The sequence below is a fragment of the Sinohyriopsis cumingii genome, chromosome 18 (assembly GCF_028554795.1).
Source record: "Sinohyriopsis cumingii isolate HCF-2022 chromosome 18, ASM2855479v2, whole genome shotgun sequence".
In the NCBI taxonomy this organism is placed as follows: Eukaryota; Metazoa; Mollusca; class Bivalvia; order Unionida; family Unionidae; genus Sinohyriopsis; species Sinohyriopsis cumingii.
This window is the reverse complement of record NC_142978.1, coordinates 43,352,555-43,374,098: the sequence shown is the minus strand read 5'-3', so window position 1 is coordinate 43,374,098 and position 21,544 is coordinate 43,352,555. Positions and strand designations below refer to the sequence as shown.

Sequence of the window (21,544 nt, the reverse complement as noted above, 5' to 3'; positions counted from 1 at the left end):
TCGATCTCACGAAACATGTCATTGTTTACTTCATACGTATTGATCTGTGAAAAATATCAACTCATTGAAAAAGTTATAGTCTGTATCCAGGGGTTATGATATATAATGTTTGCATGAAGTTCTCAGTAGGGCAACACGATATAGACCTCGATTTATCAGGCCATTGTTCCGTACGTACAGCTCCAAATCTCTGCTGCCCATATATTGATGGGAGCCGTCTATCACTAAGTACCATGTAGACCAGATTGAATCATCCGTTTAGCAACATGCCAGGCTTTATGAGTTGGTAATTACATGTGTCTTTAGTTGTACGAGTTTCTTCCAATTATGGTACAGTCTGATTAACAGAGCACGTTTGTATTTCCAGAGAAAGTATTCACTTGAATTCAATAATTTGAAAAAATAAAATTCAGCCCAACTGGACAAAACATATAATACGTCTTCAAAGTGCTAGATCTCAAAGCACGACTGAAACAAATCTCTCAGTTACAAGATACAAGATTATCAAGTTCTCTACTTGACCTCAGGTCACAATTAGCATTTTTTAAACAAAGGCAATCACCTAATGGAACATACCTTCTATAATGATATTGATGTTTACAACAACAACAAAAACATAACCTGGATTATGTAAAATACACTGAGGAAACTCCAAACCTAAACTTAGAACCAACTAACTACATTTACTTATATTTATAATAATTTTAAACCCATACACACAAAAAATAATTTAGCCATGTTTAGTTGTTTAAGCAGAATACAATAATTAAACAAATAGGGTCAATCAGACATTAACTCAGTTTTGGGAAGGATCAAGTCCAATATATAATGTTACATTACAATAGCATCTGAAGATATAAACAAAATTAAAATAAAATTAACAAATAAACAAAGCAAATTAAAGATGCATAACAATTGCTATAATAATACGGTTTACTGAAAAGGAAATGCAGCTTTTCTTGACAAATGCCAACATGAAAATGATGCACAGTAGTTAACATTTGCATGGGATTCCTCTTCTATTATTGTTTCAAACAAGTAACTGCAGTTAGTAACAAGGAATAGATAAACGCAATCTACAGGAGATTCAAATGAATGTAAACTTCTATTTCACATTCCCTTCTATGAACTGGTATATTGTTTTTATGGTGGATTTTGGCAATAAAAGCTAATGAATTTGTTAAATGCATTGCAGGATTTACTTAGGTGTAATATACTTCATAGATTTAATCAAGAAATATGTGAGAGCTACACTTAATAAGGGAGAATTGTCGGTCGATCTGTCTCTGCCAGAGAGAATAAAACCTGGCCTTTAATTTATATTGTGTATAATCCAGAACAAATATACACACTAGCATTAGTCTCCTTTGATTGAACAGTATTTTGAATTAAATATCTGCAGAAAAACAATTACTGCTTCACTGTATTCCAGAATTTTCTGCAAGTTGGTCAATGCTCCTAATCATTTTTGTCTAACTGATGCTACACTAATGAATGTTTTGCAAGAAGAAGAAAAGAATTTCAGTATGAAAGAATCTTCCAATATTATTATGTACAGTTGTAGAGTGTGGATGCATCTTCTAGGCATTAGTTTGTAGACTATACAAAATTTGAAATGAAATGGAAATATTTCAAGTTCAAATATTTTCAAACGTTGAAAGTTTTCCATTCCCAGCTTGAACGAACAGTGAGGCTGACTCTAGCCATCTTGTCTGTTTGAGTTTGGCATGGTTGCCTTGGAAGATGCTCAAAATATTGATCACTTTGGCATCCATCTGTCTGTCTGTAAATCCGTCTGTCCATATGTCTGTAATACACCTTACATTAAAGTTTCACCATTGCCTTTTATTGGAATACCATTTTACCCCACCCTTATTGGATTTGGTATAAGCTACTTATTATTAAAATCTATCTTAATTCTGGATCAATTTGAAAAAAGTATTTACTCTTTCTCAGATAACATGTTTCTCAGGACACTGATGTGTATTAGGGAGGTGTTGTAACCTTTTATGTTTATTGTTTATCATGCTCGCTCAATCTTCAATTACAAAAGCATTACGTTATAAAAATATTTGAAAGACCTAAATAATAACATTACGATTTCTCTAAGATTTCAAAACTCGGTGTAAAAGTGGAATGTTTCGTAATTGGAAATTTTACAAAATCATGCAAGGCAAAACTTTCCTCCATGTATTGCTATTTTTTAAACTGATTCTTAGACAAAGTGAAGAATTTCTTTAATGACTACACTTATCAACTTGTCCATGATATTTACTTGTATAAAGAATCGTGTAAAATTGTCATTATCATTATTAATGTATCTTTTTTTTTTGGTTTCTTTACGTCTCACGCCTTATCAAATTGTAATCCTTTCCTTGATTTTGATTACTTTTTACCTTTCAGTGTATCTTATGTTTTTGCTTACACATTATAATTTCATAATCTTGCTTTTAGTCACCTGCTTTACCTTTGCAATAAGTCTCCTTTCCTCTTGTTTTATCCAAGTGTATTCAAATAAAAAATACCAAGAAATTATATTTTTTTTCTTTATATACCATTTCCATTTCTATTGTGATTGGAATTGAGACAAAGACTTTAAGGAAACGTTTATCTTGGTAATTATCACACCGATTAAAAACAACTCTTCAGTATCTTTCATTATAATCATAATCCATGTGCAAAGATTTTGTGTTGGATGGCTAATACTACAGTGCAAGATGCCGACCCTGGTGTTTTTGGAGGAGAGCAACGTCTTACTGTATGACCCAGTGTTCTGTGTAGCTTGTTGCAAAGTGTGACCTTTCCGATTTCCTTGTAATGATAGAATATGATGCTGAAATTTCAATTGAATATCAAGCAACTTAACTGAGTTATATAAACAAAGTTTAATTGTTTATTTAGATACCTTCCTGTAGCGTAGAATATGTTGTCACCAAATCCTAATAACGAACAGTCGTAGATGTAAGTTGATTTGGAACTAAAGTATACGGTCTATTCTGAGAACAACAGCTCATATCCAGGAAAATCTATTTGTTTTATTTATCGTTTAGTAAGTAGAAGAAAGCATGAAGATAACTTGTCTCTTTTAATAACCTTTGTCATTATATTTCTCATTCAGTGCCTTACAATGATTGTTTTGTGGCATACAAATTGTATTACCCTTTCTTATGGCTACTCAAGACAACTGATTTATTCATCACGGGAGTTTTGTTTTTCAAACTTAAAGGATAAATCATATTTTATCTTTCATTCGAATTATGCGATAAAATTATGCGATAAAATTATGCGATAAAATTATGCGATAAAATTATGCGATAAAATTATGCGATAAAATTGTTAAATTAATTTTAGCATGTTATAAAAATCGGTATTCAAAATTGAAGACATGTACTTTGTAGTAGACCAGAAGAACGTATGGTATGATATGCTGTCCGTCGTCTGCCTGTCTGTCCATTATCAACAGATTTGTTATCGTTACTCATCCTAAACTAATTTTATCATTGCTTTAAAACTTTACATATACATTCAACACATGGTCTTGTTGGTCCTAAGTGAAAATGGAGCTACTGGAACATACCATATAGTTTTTTCCTCTGGTTGAGTGGTCTAAAGAGGTCGTCTTTAACGAATACTGCCGTCTTATCTCTGTCCGTGTGCACAAATGCAAGTCTTGGGCACAGCCAATGTGGGTAAGTGAGAAAGATGCCAGAGGCTTTTAAAAGGCTTTTCCCCAGGTATTTTACCAGATCTACTGCCCTCCATGTATCAGCAATCTTGCACTGAGAAATGGCGTTAAACCTACAACCAACAATACAATAGCCTCCTCCAGAATAGATAGATCAATGTGGGGTTTTCCCTAAAGGACTTCTAATGAACTCTATTTGGTCCGACATGAAACTGGTGCCGATCTGACGCAACAAATGGCAGCGCACAGTGGCCATTTTGAAAATATCTTGAAAGGATAGCATATCAACAGGGGAATTTAACTAAAAGAAAACCAAATACAAAATGGTGCTGATATGCCGTCCGATATGGCTGCCTCCATGAGCCGTTTTGAAAATCTTGTTTTCGCTTCTCATGGAAGTATTATTGTCTCAAGATGAGGTTTTCACTAAAAGAATTATATTGACGTCTACCGTGTTCTAAATACAAATGGCACAGATCTATCCACTACGGTCACCATGGTAGCCATTTAAAAAATCTTAATATAGCAACTCTACTTGAACATAGTGATAATGACGTGGGGTTTTTAACGGAACAATTATTATCATGTCCAGTTCATCCTGAGTAAAAATGGCGCCAAGGTGGCATCAAATATGTGTTTTACAGCTGCTAAATTTGGCAATCTTGTTATCGATGAAGAATATAAGATGGTTTCTAGACATTTAAAAGGAAGACATGGTCTCTCTTTACTTCCTAAAATTAGTTTTGCCTATCAGAGCGTTAGTTCCTTCGAGGGTCTCTTGTTTGCTCTTTGTTTTAGTAGTATTTTTAACATATTATTGACTATATCATGCCAAGGTAATATGAGCTAATAACCTTTCTGAAGGACAGGCAGAGGCAATTCATCTAGGCTGATCTGAAGGCGTATCACACTTGCGACCCCTGGTTTACAAATCCGACACCCTACCAACGGAGCTACCGAAGCTCCCTTTCCTTTTATGTTTGCTAGCATTTAACTTATGATGTACCCTTGAGTAGTTTATTAAGTGTGGAGCCTATGGATTTATCTCAGGCCCTCCTCTTTACAGAACTTTATGAAATAAGATTACGCTTTTCGGAACATAATTCGATATTTTTGCATTTAGCAAAACCTTATTTTATAAACTGATCATGACAACGAACGTAAATTTTCTAACAATAGTTTTCAATGTTATCGTGGTGGTAGGTTTAAGGCCATTTCTCAGGTTATACACAGTAGGCAGTATTAATGTCGAAGTAACCCTGGAAAATCCCAGGAAGGACCACCGACCCACAGGAAGCTACTGGCATGCTTTCTTATACAGCCACATCGTCGAACCCGGGACTCGAACCTACGCAGACAGAGGTTAGATTACATTGATTGGTAAAGGCGAGCACTTTATCCACTCGGTCACCGTGGTCACTGCAGGACTATGCTAGAAATGCTTCTCTTATGTGGTGTAATAACGGTAAACCTTGTGAGGAGCCTCATGTGCACAAATGCAAATAAATGTGAAAATATAGACCAACGTTATTTCTAGAAGAAATTTAACAAAATATTTCAACTTCCAGCAGGCTGCCAATCTGCATAAATGGGCACCATACAACATGTGGAAAATAATTTTGAATCATTACTTGCTTGTGTTAAAGGCAATTCGAATAAGTATTATACTCATTGACTTTCTTTAACACTACGTTGAAAAATGCGCGTCACTGTGCTAAACTTCACAACAGTATGGTAGATATCAGATGTTGGTATTATAACAGACTGTATCATTTCAGTGATATTCTTTCCAGCCTCGATGAGTAACCTTGTTAAGTCAGCATAGAACAGGATGAGCTGATGACCAGTTTATGGCATCTTGATGTAGGCAGTCTCCTACGAGTGGCTTCATGGATGTTATGACAATTATATTCAAACTGGTACCATAAGGTTGATGGATGTTCAACGATCTTGGAAACCTTATTGACTGGACCAGGATAAGTTCAAGCCATTAATGTCAATTATCTGCATAACAATTTTATCTGCTCACAAAGAAAACACTTTCAGAAACATTCCATTGTAAGACGGCCTATTGTCTACGAAAGATTTGTCCATGATAGTTTCAGATTGTTGCACATTATTATTGAGTCATGTGTGCGTTAACATTACTTTCTTCAGCTGTGCAGGTAACCTCATAATCTCCTTCCTGAAAATACATGGATCACCCTGTACATGTATTTTGTTTCCGGGTACATCTTATGACCCTTCGTGATTGTTCAGAGCTCACGTTATTCTTTTTGTACCGGGTCTGCGAGATTAAGGAAGCAAATACAATATACACAAATTGTGCTGACATTTCAACACATTTATTTAAGTTGAGACATGACTAAGTCACCACTATGTTAACCTCTACTAACCTTATCATGTGAGCAAACACAGCTAATCGACAATCTTGTGCGACATTTCCTGGAAAATTGTACCACTTTATTACAAAAATAAGGAAGTACTAACAGTTTGAATTTCTCCATGTATATGTCTAATCATATTGGCGATCATGTTGGACTCTCAGTGAATCACGATTGTTTATAGTCACATAGTTAGACATAAGCTAGCCCTGACTGAGAGTGTGCAGTGATCAGTAGAATTTCGTTGATAGTTTGATAAAGCTTCCCGGTGTTATGTGGTTCTTCCCGGAAATTTCCAGTTTCTTCATCACCAGATATACTCGCTGCCAATATATAGTCCATCATGAGCTGCAAAATGGTGTTCAATCAACAACAACAACCATCTTTGATGCTAGATTAGTGGACTTAATACAATCAGCATTATCAACACAACAGCATGGACTCGGGCTTTAGGTGTAAGATTATAATCTAGATCAGTGGTTCCAATCCTTCGGGGCGCGAGTCCTTGGGGTTATTACAAATGTGCCTAAAAGTACAACTATTAGCATGCGAGGGTCAGCGAAATTGTTTCTGAGGTTAAGAAGGGGTCCTCATGCTCAAATAGGTCCGAAACCATTGTTCTAGATTTTTCCAAGATTATATTGTATTAAAACTATGGGTGATACACCTCTTGAGTTAAAGATTTAAATAGTGTGTTAAGGTCCAGTTAGTTAATACTTGGTGGCATAAGTAGTCTAAAGGTCCAATTAGGTAACACTTAGAGACTCAAGTAGTGTTAAGGTCCAATTAGGTAACAGTTAGAGACATAAGTAGTGTTAAGGTCCGATTAGGTAACACTTAGAGACTTAAGTAGTGTTAAGGTCCAATGAGGTAACAGTTAGAGACATAAGTAGTGTTAAGGTCCGATTAGGTAACACTTAGAGACTCAAGTAGTGTTAAGGTCCAATTAGGTAACAGAGACATAAGTAGTCTTAAGGTCCGATTAGGTAACACTTAGAGACTTAAGTAGTGTTAAGGTCCAATTAGGTAACAGTTAGAGACATAAGTAGTCTTAAGGTCCAATTAGGTAACACTTAGAGAGTTAAGTAGTGTTAAGGTCCAATTAGGTAACACATACTTAAGTAGTATATTAGAGTCCAAGTGATATTTGAGGATCATTTTATTTATCAATTTTAAGATACTTTACATTATTTTTGCTGAACCTTATTGCAAATTGCTAGTTAACCCTGGCTGGAGTTCACCCAGATTCCAGAGAAGTTATACACTTTAATATTATTTTGCTTGTGAGCTAAATGCATTTAAGCATAGAGTTTGTTTCACTGAAACTGAATACAGAAAATCAAAATTATATATGTATTGAAGTAATATAGTCCGAGTTGCATACTGGAAGATTATACAGGTTATTGAATATTCTCTATTTAAATTGTATTGTATTAAAACACATAATATGAAACACTAGCAATTCTAGGCAATTCACCTTAACCTGCATGATCAAACAGTATATCGTTTTCATCTAAGCATTACTACTGGCAACACTTTGAATGCAATGAACAAGTCTTCTCAAATATTCATATACATGTGATCTGATTCTTCATGTTGGATTTATTTCATTATAATTATAGTGTTGTCTTTACACAATCTGCGTTTCACAGCACATTATTTTCTTGCGTTGATTTATAAAACCAATATATATATTTGCTTCAAAATTTTGTCTCATTGTTACGCCTTTGTGACTCAGAATATGTAACAGAAATTAAGTCAAACCAACAATTTAGGTTATGTCGAACAAACAATGTTTTTCCCTAAACTACAAATTAAAAATTCAAAAGACACTTACAGTACTGTGAATTACATTCCAAATAAGAGAGAATGTCATGTAATGTTTGCTGAATTTAATACTGGAATATATCTAGGCTTGCTTTTTAACGCAATTCATGATCAAAATGTGGTAAAGGAGATTACCTGCATATGGTTTTAATGGAGTTATTGATACGTGGTGTAGAGGCATTTCACATTCGTCGTTTACAAAACTATTGGTCGGATGCCTATATGTCTACTCCACATACGAAAGGTCGAATCAATTACATAAAAATCACTCTTGCATTTCCTGAGTTTTGTTTAAAAATAAACAATGCTTTATGAATAAGTATAATGTGATTATCCCATTAACATTAGTTGGCTGTTTTTTTAATGGTCCAAAGAGAACGTCAGAAAGAAAAGATCAGATTTCATCTGTTAAATATTTAAAAACTCAGTCTTCGAAGTAATCAGTGCAACTAGCCTGTCGTTTGCCCATCCATTGTTTCTGAAAGCTCAGTGTTTCTAATCTTTAAACTTAGAAAGAATCTGTGGACGAAATCCAAGAAAAATATTATCCGTAAATAACTTCTCAAGCGAGTTCAGATTATCTGCAATATGATTAATATAATTACTAAATAGTTAAGGACCTAGCACGGAACCTTGGGGTTCCCTAGTAGTTAGTTAATCTTATTGATACTGAAGTTTGATAGAAAACTATATGGTTGTAGTTTGTTAGGTATCTTTTTAGTCATGATAAATGTTTGCCAGCATTTCCAGACTGCTTCGTTTGCTAATTAACCTCGCTATCTGGACTCTTTCAAAATCTGCAATGCCATCAGGAGAAAAACATATTTTATGATAAATTTCACTTAGTTGACCAATGGTTGAATGACTGGAAAGAAATCCGGATTTATATATCAAGTCGTCTTCGTGCAAAACATTACACAGATGTGCAAACATAATACTTTCAAAAGCATTGAAGCACAACTCAAAAGATACATTAGTATATATGATGCCCTTTGGAATGAGGATATTTTTCAGCTTAAAGCTGTATTTTTATTAACCGTTTCGACGTAAAATATTCTGCATCAACTTCTTCTGAAATATTCATTTAAGAGGATACAAATACACCCTTGTCCTTTCAACCTTTAATCTCTCAGTATCTCTCTTTATCTTTTTTTCCACTCGATAATTATTCAACGCTGGAGGCTAAAAAATGATAATAAGTGTGGCTGATGGTTGTGTCTAAAACTATGTAAGTGGGTGTAATTAAAAGCTAAACATCATTTTTGTTTTGTATTTTGTTTGAAAATCACGTCTTCCTGGATTGCCAATGCTTGTGCTACGTGCAAGATATCGTCAGGTTGAATAGCAAGAAGAAAGCATGTAGATTGTTTCTGTTTTTAACTTTTCCGATGAAATGAGTCTAATCTACTGCATGAATCCGTATGTAAGAAATACATATAATCATAACTACAACGTAAAATGCCTGGAAACATGCCGCATTGCTTGTATCTGCAAAGAAAATGGAAAAATGTGACTGTCTGAACGATATTCGTCTACGGAGAGAGAGAGACACAGAGAGAGAGAGAGAGACAGAGAGACAGAGAGAGAGAGAGAATTCGCGTAGTGTCACACGCTATGTGTTCGATGCATATTTATGTTTCAATAAATGATGATTGCGGAAACAAAGCCTCGGATGCGGGAGGTCGTGGGTTCGATCCCCGGCCGAGTCATACCAAAGACTTATAAAAATGGTACTAACAGCTGCCTCGCTTGGCGCTCAGCATTAAGAGGTTAGTGTTAGTACTGGTCGGCCCGGTGTCAGGATAATGTGACTGGGTGGGACATAATGCCACATGTCTGCGGCATGATGCCCCAGTGCTAGACATCACTTAAAACTGCCACACTGCAGACATCGTAGCGATATGACTGAAAAATTGTTAAAGCTACGTTAAAAATCCAAATCAAACAACATACATACATACATACATACATACATACATAGACAGACAGACAGACAGACAGACATACATACATACATACATACATACATTGATAGATAGTGTGTATGTGTATGTGTGTTTGTGACTATGTGTAAGACCCAACATTAACATATTTGATAATGCACCAACAGTGTTAGAAAGAGCAAACTATCAACATTGATACTTTGAGCCTATGCACGTTTCAAAATTACCTTTTCTCAATAATAACACACTTTGCTGATACATTCTCTTCTCCTTTAAGTATTCGACACAGAAATACTTTTCAAAGTGCACCTCCATCACATCATAGATAATTAATCTTGTCAAAAGTTGAGTTTTATTCAGGGACTGAAAAAGAGAGAAATCCCTCTCAAATATATATTATTTATATCTATATTATGTGTATCATCATTCACTTGTATAATTTCAGAAGGTTATTTAATTAATAACATTTTAAATACTAATAGTGTTTATGAACTAGTTTGTACTATGAGATGAGTCATGTAAATGGTTCGTAGATCCATTCTTAAAGTTCCAAGGTTGAGAGTACTGTAATTAAAGTAAACATAACATGAGTGAATGGGGTCGTGGGTTTTCTAAGTATTCCAAGTTGACCTAATTTATGATTTGTTAGTGCAACTCACGTGACCTTGTTTACCCTTTTAAATATGACTGGAAAGTATATACCCTTTTCATTTGAATTACGGTATAGCTATCTGTACAAGAGAATTATAGCGTGGATTTAGGCATTCCTAGTATTTATTCCAGTCTTGGAAGAGTTCTATCGACAGGATTCGTTCGTTTATTTAATTTAATCTTTCGTTGGAATTACAGTGCTCTGATATTCATTTAAAGAATATTTTGATATACAATAGCAGTCACGGGATTACTGTGAATTAGTTTAAAGACATTTTGGTATTATATAGCGATTCCTCTGTATTGCTGCTACAACAGTACATTACTGACCATCATTCGTAATATGTTTTGAACTCATTCGGATTCCTTAATACTTTTTGACTCGATATAACTATTTACGATTCAAAGATTTCATTCACTATTCTGTAAATTATTTTTACCTTTCCACTTTGTATTTTAGGGAAATAACTTATATTTTTGATCATACAAATTTTAATGGATTTTCTCGTTTTTGTTACTTATTTTAAGAAGATAATGTTGTAACACACCAGAAGCATGCCCTGTCAGAAGAAATAAAGAGCTCAGAAACAAAGATTTAATAAAAAAGCATAATATAAAACTCTTCTTTTGAAGACTTATTCTCTCTGCACGTAAGGATGCTATCCAGTTTTACGTTTCGCGATAAAACTACCTACTTGGGAATTACCCCGTAAGAAGAACTAATTGGAGGTCAAATTACAAGGTTGTGTTGCTTTTACATATCTCCATTCGTGTGTTCTGTAATTCGGATGAAGGTAGGAAATGGGAAAAGCCCAAACTGAAAGGAATATACAAATAAGCAGTATTTCTACACTTTAAATACTTACTACCTACATTGTACTTCCCTGATTGGAAAAAGGAAACAAAGAAAAGGATAGAAAAACAGAAGGATATATCTTTGTAAGCACACAGTCTCATCGAAGAGCAGATAGACAATTAGGCATGAAGACTGAAACATAAACTTAGTACTAACTTGGCATGTTGTAAAAACGATTCCGTACACTCTGTGCTTTAGTCTCATTGAAGAACCAACATATAAATTCTTTAGGTTCTCCTTCCAGTGTACATGCTCGCAATGTACTGTTTCGTTGGTTGTTATTTGACATTCCAGGCTAGTTTCTTTGTATCCAACTAAGGCTGAGACATTCCTACATGATATATGAACCATGGCTGCAAATGACAAAAATTATGATTGGGCCTCTTTCTTTAAAAAGAAATAAAATCGTATGAAGCTTGTGAATGATCTACCTATGTAACAAACTAAATAAATTGACAAATATCACTAAAGGAATGTAGTGAAAAGAAGACTCCTTATTCCTTGTGTTTCCAGTACACCATCAGTCTGAATGTCTTTAATAGTTCCACCATTTTAAATAACGAACATTTCCGCTCAATTTGAAAACTAATTCGATTAGGGGGAGGATTGGGAGTCTAAAGGGTGCAGTTGTAAAGATGCATCATATGATGTGTGGTGGTCCATTAGTTGTTATATATCACCTTGCTTTTGCGGGTATTTTTTATGAATAAGACATGTTTTCCGACGATATGCAGGCATCAACAGTGACATCTAAATTCAATTTATAATGAGCATATAATATTGCAGACTCCTACGCTCGGGCTGTATATACGTGTAGAGACAAGTCAAATTTAACCCAAACACCTAAATACAGACCATAACAGTACAATGTATCATTTTTCACCTTATTCTGTGCACTTTTTGATCTCACAGGGTATTATGTGAATTCCACTAAATCTGCACCTTGACTGCCAACAAATAGCTTCATTTTGAAATTAAATCAGCAACTACAAATTGACAATACTTACGGGGAATGACTTTAATTCTGATGCCCGCCATATGTGATGGAAAGCTCGTCTTAGCCACAACCACTTCACAAATAAGATACTTCGCTGATTCATCCCATTCAAAAAAGATGTGACCATTGGACCTGCCTTGATATGATCTCATTCCGTCCCGGATCACCTTTGTAAAATTTATTCCAACGTCATCCTGTCTTTTTTCTCCAAATGTCAGGGATATAATTGGCTCAGGGTTACTTCCGGACGCTGTGCAAGATACCATATAATCTCCTTCTTCTATTTCCTGTTTGTCAGTTGAAATTTTATTTGATGAAATGTTCACACCATTATCAAGATGAATCGTGAGTTTGACCGATTCAACAGGACCTGTCAGGAAACAGTAAATTCAAACTTTAATGTCTGTCAAACTGATACTAAAGCCACCTCTTTCAAGAAATATCAGTTCTTGGGAACTCAGGTCATAGCTCCATCTTAGAAGCTAAATTAGATCTGCATTATTCGACAGCATGTTTTCTGGTACGAGTTTCCACTATGTATGAACATTTCTACCTACTCATGTGATAAGCATAAAGCTAGTTATATACTGGAAAATGGACAGTTCACTATGGAGTACACTCACTTTATACCCATAAAGTCCAGAAATCGATCATCGTCTGAACCATTTGGACTTTAACTGAAAGATTACTGTAGCGAAGTGCATTAATAATCCTTTTGTATATTCTTATCTTATAATTGTATCCAATTAAATCATCTAGAATGAGGATTTCTGAGTGTTCTAAAAGGTATAGAATTTGATAACAGTAATATAATTATTCAACCATTACATTTCTTTCCGTATTATTATTACTTAGCTCTTACATTGCTCCACAATTTTCCTTAAGAAGGAATGCAAGACAAAAATAAACTTAGGATGAAACGGAATTTACAGATTCAGTTAATAGTGTGTGTGTAATTCTCATTTTAACACAGCTATTACAATTTTTCTGTCCAATCGCTACGATGACTGCAGTGTTGCAATTTATAGTAATGTCTAGCACTGGAGTATCATGCCGCAGACATGTAACATCATGTCACATCCTGTCACATTATCCTGACACCAGGCCGACCAGTCTTAACAATAACCTCTTAATAATGAGCGTCAAGAGAGGCAGCTAATAATACCATTTTTCTAAAACCTCATTGGTAGGACTTGACCGAGGTTCGAACCCGCGATAACCCGCATCCGTCCGAGGCGGACGATGTAACCACTTAGGATACCGGAACGGTCTCTTTGAATAACGAACATCTACCTGGACGCTTGTATCATCAAAAACTATATATATATATATATATATATATATATATATATATATATATATATATATATATATATATATATATATATATATATATATATATATATATATGTAACCAAAGCGAAACTGTGTATAGAAAAATTCATTTTAGCCTTAACTCCACCAGCACAAGTCTCAAAATTAAGTTTAGATTCAAAGCATTTCACTGGTCAGTTTTAATTGTAATCACTCAAAAAGCTTGTTTCTTGAGCAAGGTTTTAAGTTCAGCCTTACATTTAGTTGGTGGATGAAAGTTTAGTTTGACTTAAAATTGTCCAATCGATCCAGTGCTTGTCATCACTATAAAATGTCACACTGTAAACATCTTTGCAATATGACTAAAAAAAATTAAAAGCTTTCGTTATGAATCTAAATCACACACACACACACACACACACACACACACACACACACACACAAGTTGACCAATCAAACTTTCTAAGTCAGTTATGTTGAATCCTGGTCACACTCGGCAGAACAACAACAAAAAACTTCTGTGGAAGTTCATTTGATAACTACATTATTCCAAATTAAAAGCAACTGAACAAGTAATTTTTCCCCAAAAATTATTGTAAATTGAAAAAGGCAAACTTTGTCCCATATGCATTGCACTGACTTATACTGAACTTACGCATTACAGTCACTTGTATACTTTTCATGGCTCCAAGTGATCTGTCTGGATTTGTTTTCTCACAGATATACCAGCCGTCGTCCAAGTATGTCACACCTGAAATAAATTTGGGTTGCAAAACTTGAGAGCGACTTGGATTCAAAATGCACTTTTAAAAACATAATAAAAAGATATCGTCTAATGTATCGCATTTATCCGTTTATACGACTGATACCACTACAATCACTATAGACCCTGCTCTGGCATAGCATAATGCGCCGGCAGATCAGGGACCACTAAATTCGCTTGAAAACATTCTGAGAACGCACATCTTAGACCCTGATCTACTGACACATTAATCATTATTCAACAGCAGATGGGTTCTACACGGATAAAGCCCACGAAACTATGAGTGTTTATGAATCCTTTAGCTAATAGATATTTCTTATTGAAGTATGTAAATAAGAATTGAACATATTAAATAATATTTCATGGGTTGAATCTAGGTGGAGGGATAAATAGAAACAATACGACTCCCATTTTCGAGCTTATTATAGGCCTACTGTATTCGCGCATTTTATACTGACATTTTACATGCTAGATCCGTTTCGTTTTCTTTATTCCGTACTTGACTTAAATTATTTAAAATAAAATTAAATTACTCAATTTATCATAAGAATAGTTCTTCGAAATGGAAGCGTGACTTCAATTCTTTCGGGCTGGTGAATTTGCAATTTATACCCAAATATGTAATGGGATGTTTATAGAGGTCCTTCGAAGTTCTTGCCGAGCATTCGCTAAAAGAAAAAAAAAAGGAAATTATGCAACTTACTTTTTAACGTCAGTCTAAAGGTGTATCGTGTTGTATTGTTATCTAGGTGTCCATGATCGAATAAATACGATGCTTCCATAAGTGCATTGAGGCTGAGGCCAGTAGTAATGTTGATCGTTTTGTTGCTGTGGCTCAAGCGACGCCATGTCACCTTGTGTGTCAGGTAGTATCCGATATCTTTCACGTTTCCATAGCAATCGAGAGTAATATTCCTTGACTCTGGTAGGACAACAAGCTCTTCAGGTGACACACTCAGTTCGAAGTTAGTTGCTGGATAATACGTGTATGAACTAGTTATTGTTTTCCTTTATGCTTTTGACACCAATACAATATTGGCATAATTTAACTGTTATGCGCAATTATTGACTTTTACGTTGCGTTTTCGGCCGTATGACTTAAAATAAGCACATCAGAAAGTGTAATTCTAAATCATAACAGTATATGGATTACACTGTTACAGTCTCAAATCATTGTAAATAGTAGATCAACTGCCACTAAAATAAAAGCAATTTAGCTTTTTTTTCAAAACCCTACATATACAAAGTTCAAGGCACCCAGATTTTGTTTTGAATGAGGGATCGTAGTCAGTAGCGTCCCTTGAATTCGATAGGCGAAGGCCCGGAACAAATCAGTGGAACATTACTTCCGGTTTACTTTTCCTTTACAAACAAGCTCAGATGAGTTTTAAACAAAACAGGGAGCAAAGTTTTATCGGCAAAAGAAGTTAACTGATCGGTAAGCAAATATTAATCATAATTTGTGTCGAAAATTTAAAAATCACACATTCTCATATCTGCATAAAAAATACGCGTTTTTTCACACAACTACCTTTGTGGTTCTTTTCTATACTTTTAACAGACGCATTTCTCTTTAATTATAATACACGTATCATTCGACGATTTGTTGAGAATAATTCGTTAGATATTTAATGGATAGAATAATTTAGTCTTTAAACATGCCATAATTTTAATGAAACTATTCATTTTCAGTTAAATGATTTTTCTCTTTTTTGCACTTTCTGTCTCGCTGATGTATCAAACATTGAAAAGTGAAGACTTGCCATTTGCTAAGTATTCAAATGAAGAAGTCGTGGTTGTTTAAATATACTTTGTGATAAAAGACAGGCATTCACATTTTTTTCTACTAGACCAACTGCAAAACCGCAATGAATGTTTAGTTTCATTGTAAAGATTATATTTTTAATAGTAACAATCTCCAATTGTTCATAAGTATTGTATTACATGGCAGCCCTACTTGCATTACGAAATAAGATTTGAGACTTGCAATAAGAAGTTCTTAACATGTAAGATAATAATGCAATTGCTTTTCGGCGTAGGGTGGTATCAGTGGTATTACGAACAGTTTAGTTAAATTAAAGCAGTTCATGCTTTTAAGAATATCAACCAGTCTGTATTAATTGGGTTGGCCAGATCATATTTTATTATTTGCATCACACCCTACCTTTAGTGAAAATGTCTGGCCAGAAGCAATATCATAGCATCCCAGCGCTCTTGCAACATTACCGAAGTTGACAAACAAATCTTCTTCCATTAAATCAATACTTTTTCACAAATACATATCATCTAATACATGTAATTGTTCGTAAACTCTTTGGAACTGGTTGCCAATGAAATTTGTTACATATGTATTAACATTATTATCGATGTACTTTTTCTTACTGCATTACTCGTGCTAATAGGTGGTCCTAATTTTGTACATATGTTGTACATATCGAGATTTTGTCTCCTATCCTAAAACATTAGTAATATTTATTAGGGTACACATTACATTTAAATTTTATAGCTCATTAGTATTACATATATTTACATTAGTCAGTGTTCCTTACCATTTAACAAATCACATGTGCTAGGGATACCAAGTACAACTTGGGCAAATTTTACCAACACTTGACTTAGCTTCCGTGAGTGTTGTTAATACTATAGCAAAACAGTAAGTCACTTTGGGCCAAGTATTTGAGAGACAAAATCCTAGGTGTGATATAAAATAAATTTCATTTAATATAATATGATACAATGGTATAGGATCCCATACATTCAATTTGGACACAACATCGATACAATAACTTACCAGATGAAAACAAAATACCTCAGCAAGCCGTATTTGGGCTTGAACCGCCTGAATTACAAGCAAGATAAATATGCTTTTAAGAAAAGGCAGATAACACATACCATGAAAGCAAACTAAAACACCATTGCGTTCATCTAAATTTTTTAAAAGCGAGAATGCCTGAAAACGTATAGGTTGATCAGAGAAGTAAATTATAGAATGATATATTTAGAAAAATGGTTGTATGGAAACAATAGTGAACTATATCCAATCTCTAATGAAGGCAAAGTTGGATGTTGAAAGATTTACCAAAAATGATGAGAAACGTCATCTGGAAGTATTTTTTAGAACACAACCAAAATTAATATTTGGATCTTTCACCAGAAACAATAATTAAATGTTATAACACAAAAAACAGGAGAATTAGAATGACTCCTGTAGAGGCTATTTAATAATGAAATTATACATTTCTTTATATCAGTCTATGATGATTCCATTTTTGCAGACGAAATCCCCAATAAGACAATAGGTGATATGGTAAAGAATTTATGAAGATTCGAAACTTGAAAAGGTATAATTCCAATAAGAAGGAATGAACATGAACAGAATTATATAAAGCAAATCAAACTGTGGTTAGAATTGAAAGCATATCAAACGTGATCATAAAACAAAACTAGTTTGTTTTGTTTTTCAGGTTGGAGGGATATGGTTCAAATTTAATTATTGATACCATTTATTGATATGCAAAATATCATTAAATTGAAGTAAATTGACCTGCAGTGATAATCTTTTTTCCTTATTTTGTACCACGGTATTTTTGAACCTATTGCAGTACCTACTACGGTATACCGCGGTATTTCTAAACATAATGCAACAAGTAGGAATGTATTCCGCGGTATTTCTGAACATAACGCGATACGTACTACGGTATACTGCAACTATGTTAGAAGAGACCGATAATCTAGTGTACTGCGGAAGGGGCCTTATACATTTAAAAAAATCGAGTCTGTCAATAGCTCGAATGAATATCACTGGACAACAAATTTTTACAAAAGTCATGTTACTGAAATAAAATTAGTCAATTCTTATCAATTTTTATGTGCTGAACACGAATATGACAGTCAAATTGCAAAATTGGCTCTAGTTTTTTTGTAATCTGCAAGAAATTAATGTTTACATAACGAAATGCATTCCAATAGTAAAAGGTCAACTGTAATAGCCTACCTATAAAAAATCAAGTCATTGACTACATCTTAGATTTCTTCGCCTGTCTCTTGTACAGCTGTTCGGGAGCATCTCTGAGGAGTGTCCAGCAGTAGTCAGCCAGCATTGTAGTGGACCATTTTCCCTGGTATCTTTGTTCCATTGTTGCGATATCTTGATGAAAACGTTCGCCGTGTTCATCACTAACAATACCACAGTTGCTAGGAAAGAAATCCAAATGGGAATGAAGGAAGTGAATCTTTAGAGACATATTGCAGCCAAGTTTCTTATACTTCATCAACATGTCTTCTACCAGTTCCTTATAGTTTTCTGCCCTAACATTTCCGAGGAAGTTTGTAGAAACTAGGCGAAAAGCATTCCATGCTTGTTTCGCGTCACCTTCCAGCAAGTTGTTGAACCGGTCATCTCTGAAAAGCTCTCGAATCTGAGGACCCACAAAAACTCCCTCTTTAATCTTTGCTTCGCTGAGTCGAGGGAATTTTTCATGCAGGTATCGGAATGCTGGCAAAGTCCGGTCAATGGCTTTCACGAAGTTCTTCATCAAACCTAGTTTGATGTGAAGGGGTGGTAGCAAGATTTTCTGAGCCTCAACCAGAGCTGGGTGTTGGATATTCTTCTCTCCAATGGCTACATTCTGCCTGTGAGTCCATTCCTTCCTCATGTAGTGCATTTCCCTTGCTCGGCTATCCCACTCGCATAAGAAACACATGTATTTTGTATATCCTTGCTGCAGTCCCATTAAAAGGGCAACTACCTTCAAATCACCACAGAGGTGCCAGCTGTACTTGTTATACTCAATGGAATTCAGTAGCTGCCTTAAGTTATCGTATGTCTCTTTCATGTGGACAGCATATGCTACTGGAATAGATGGAAGAATGTTTCCATTGTGCAAAAGCACAGCCTTGAGACTCAGTTTCGAAGAGTCCACAAATAGTCTCCATTCTTGTGGGTCATGAGTGATTTTTAAAGCATTCATGAGGCCCTCAATATCGGAACAGAATATCAGATTACTTTCCTTTCTGAAGAAAGGCTCCAATTGCTGGTGGCGCTTTCGATATGCAGTAATTGTGACATCTTCTTCTAGAAGATTCCATTGTTGGAGTCTTGATCCTAGCAATTCTGCCTTGTTCTTTGATAAGTCCAAATCACGAATCAGGTCATTTAGTTCTTCCTGTGTTATTCTGTGTGGGGTTGATGATGCACCACAGTGAAAATCTGGATCACTGCATGCTGATGGACCAGGAGAAGAACAGGTCGACTCACCTTTGTCTTCGTCAGATGAATCAAGAGAATATTCTGCTGGAGGTTCTGGAATAGGAAGTCCCTCACCATGTGGAACTGGTCTCAATGCAGACGGAATGTTTGGGTAGACTATTCTCGACTTCTTTCGCTTCGTTATTCCGCCGGAAAGAGGAGGAACCAAGCAGAAGTAACAGTCATTTAGGTGGTTGCTTGGCTCTCTCCACACCATTGGGACTGCAAACGGCAGTGATGACCTTTTGCAATTCAACCACTGTGAAAGCTGTGTTGTACATGTAGCACAGCATATATGCGGAGCCCAAGGCTTGTCTTGGTCACCAACCTTGCATCCGAAGTAAAGATGATATGCCTTCTTCACTTGAGAATTGATACTTTTCTTCTGGTTGGCAAATGTCACTTCCCCACAAATATAGCAAAAATTGTCCGCGGTATTAACACACTTTCGAGGCATTACTGTTCTTTATTGTACGTAAATGGATAAAATAATAAGTTTTATGTAACAGTAGCTTGAACTGTCTCGCACAACGTCTAAAATATTTTAAATGCTGAACCTATCTGATTGGGCTTTATATAGTACACTGCTTACGTCAGCTTCAGCAGCCGCCTGGCATTAGTATAATAGGCCTACACATGTATAGTACACTGCTGACGTCAACTTACTTCAGCAGCCGCATGGCATTAGTATTGCATTGCATCAGAAAATGATGCAATCAACTGTGGATGATGTGAGCATGATGGTATTATGCAATGTTACATCATTATTCCGGATGTTGCTGCAGTCCTACTGGAGAAATTTACACAGTGAAACATAGAAAATGAGGTATATGAATATCTTCAAAACGAGAGCCAATACAAATTTTTCATGGTTATATTCGTGTTCGGCACACCAAAATACTACAGATTAGGGCCTTTTCAAGTCAGTAATGATTTCACTGTTGACCAGTGTATCTTGTCCTGATTTATAGCGGGATGACACTATATTAAAATCATATATTTAGAAAAAAATAATTCTCTTGGGATGAAAGAAAACAATATACCTCAGCTCAAAAGAAAGCGCAACACCCTCCCCAACCCGGCGACCAATTAATTAATCAGTTGTTTTTTTATAATATATGGATTTTCTATATGTATGTTAATTGTTGTATAAGTTGACATAACAAAAACGTAACTAATAATGGGATTACACTATAAATGAGACCATGTGACGAACATTGTACTGACATTGGAAAGATTGTTGATCGGACCACAAAGTGATTAAATGATCACAAATATACTTATATTTGTAATATTCACCAGTAATTTGTGACAGATAAAAGTGTTTGGTAAAAAGGAATACTAGTTTTTTAATTATTTTGTCATAATAAATATAAAAAAATCTGTTCATATCATTAAATTTTCATAACCAGATTACTTCTGAATTTCCGTACGTTCTTTACTGACGGCAACTACCGAAGTACCGATAAGTGGAAAAGTACCGTGATACGTACCACCGGATAAAAAACAACCGCAGTAAACTGGTTATTCTGATGATACCACGCACCTCGACTATAAATATATATTTTAGTATATCGTTGATTTTAAAAACATATTTAGGAAACATTTAAAGATCATTTAAAAAACCTACTTGAGAATATTATTAAAACCTATTTTAAACACAATAAATATATTTATTTGAGGTTCTTCTTGAAAATCATTTTAAACACTATACCTTACGCATTACTTTAGATCATATTATCAACATTCTCCTTAAACCATTATAAACAAATAATTTTAACGACCTACTAGGCATATTATTAAACCCTTCTGTAAACACTGTAAATAGAACAAGGGCTGGTCTTTTGAAACTCGTTATAAAGATATAACTCTCGTA

The 21,544-nt window shown here is 34.8% G+C and overlaps 1 protein-coding gene across 1 annotated transcript in view; it reads right to left on the bottom strand.

Annotated features, from left to right (window-relative positions):
• Positions 1-6,000: 6,000 nt before the first annotated feature.
• LOC149776506 (uncharacterized) overlaps positions 6,001-21,544 on the bottom strand; it is a 39,259-nt gene continuing 23,715 nt past the window's right edge. The window contains exons 2-7 of the mRNA XM_089940948.1: positions 15,124-15,393; positions 14,313-14,408; positions 12,354-12,713; positions 11,503-11,699; positions 10,067-10,202; positions 6,001-9,384 (exon numbers count right to left, since the gene is read on the bottom strand). Of these exons, the coding sequence (XP_089797074.1) occupies positions 9,296-9,384; positions 10,067-10,202; positions 11,503-11,699; positions 12,354-12,713; positions 14,313-14,408; positions 15,124-15,393 (1,148 nt within the window). The 3' untranslated portion in view covers positions 6,001-9,295. The remainder of the gene's footprint in view (positions 9,385-10,066; positions 10,203-11,502; positions 11,700-12,353; positions 12,714-14,312; positions 14,409-15,123; positions 15,394-21,544) is intronic.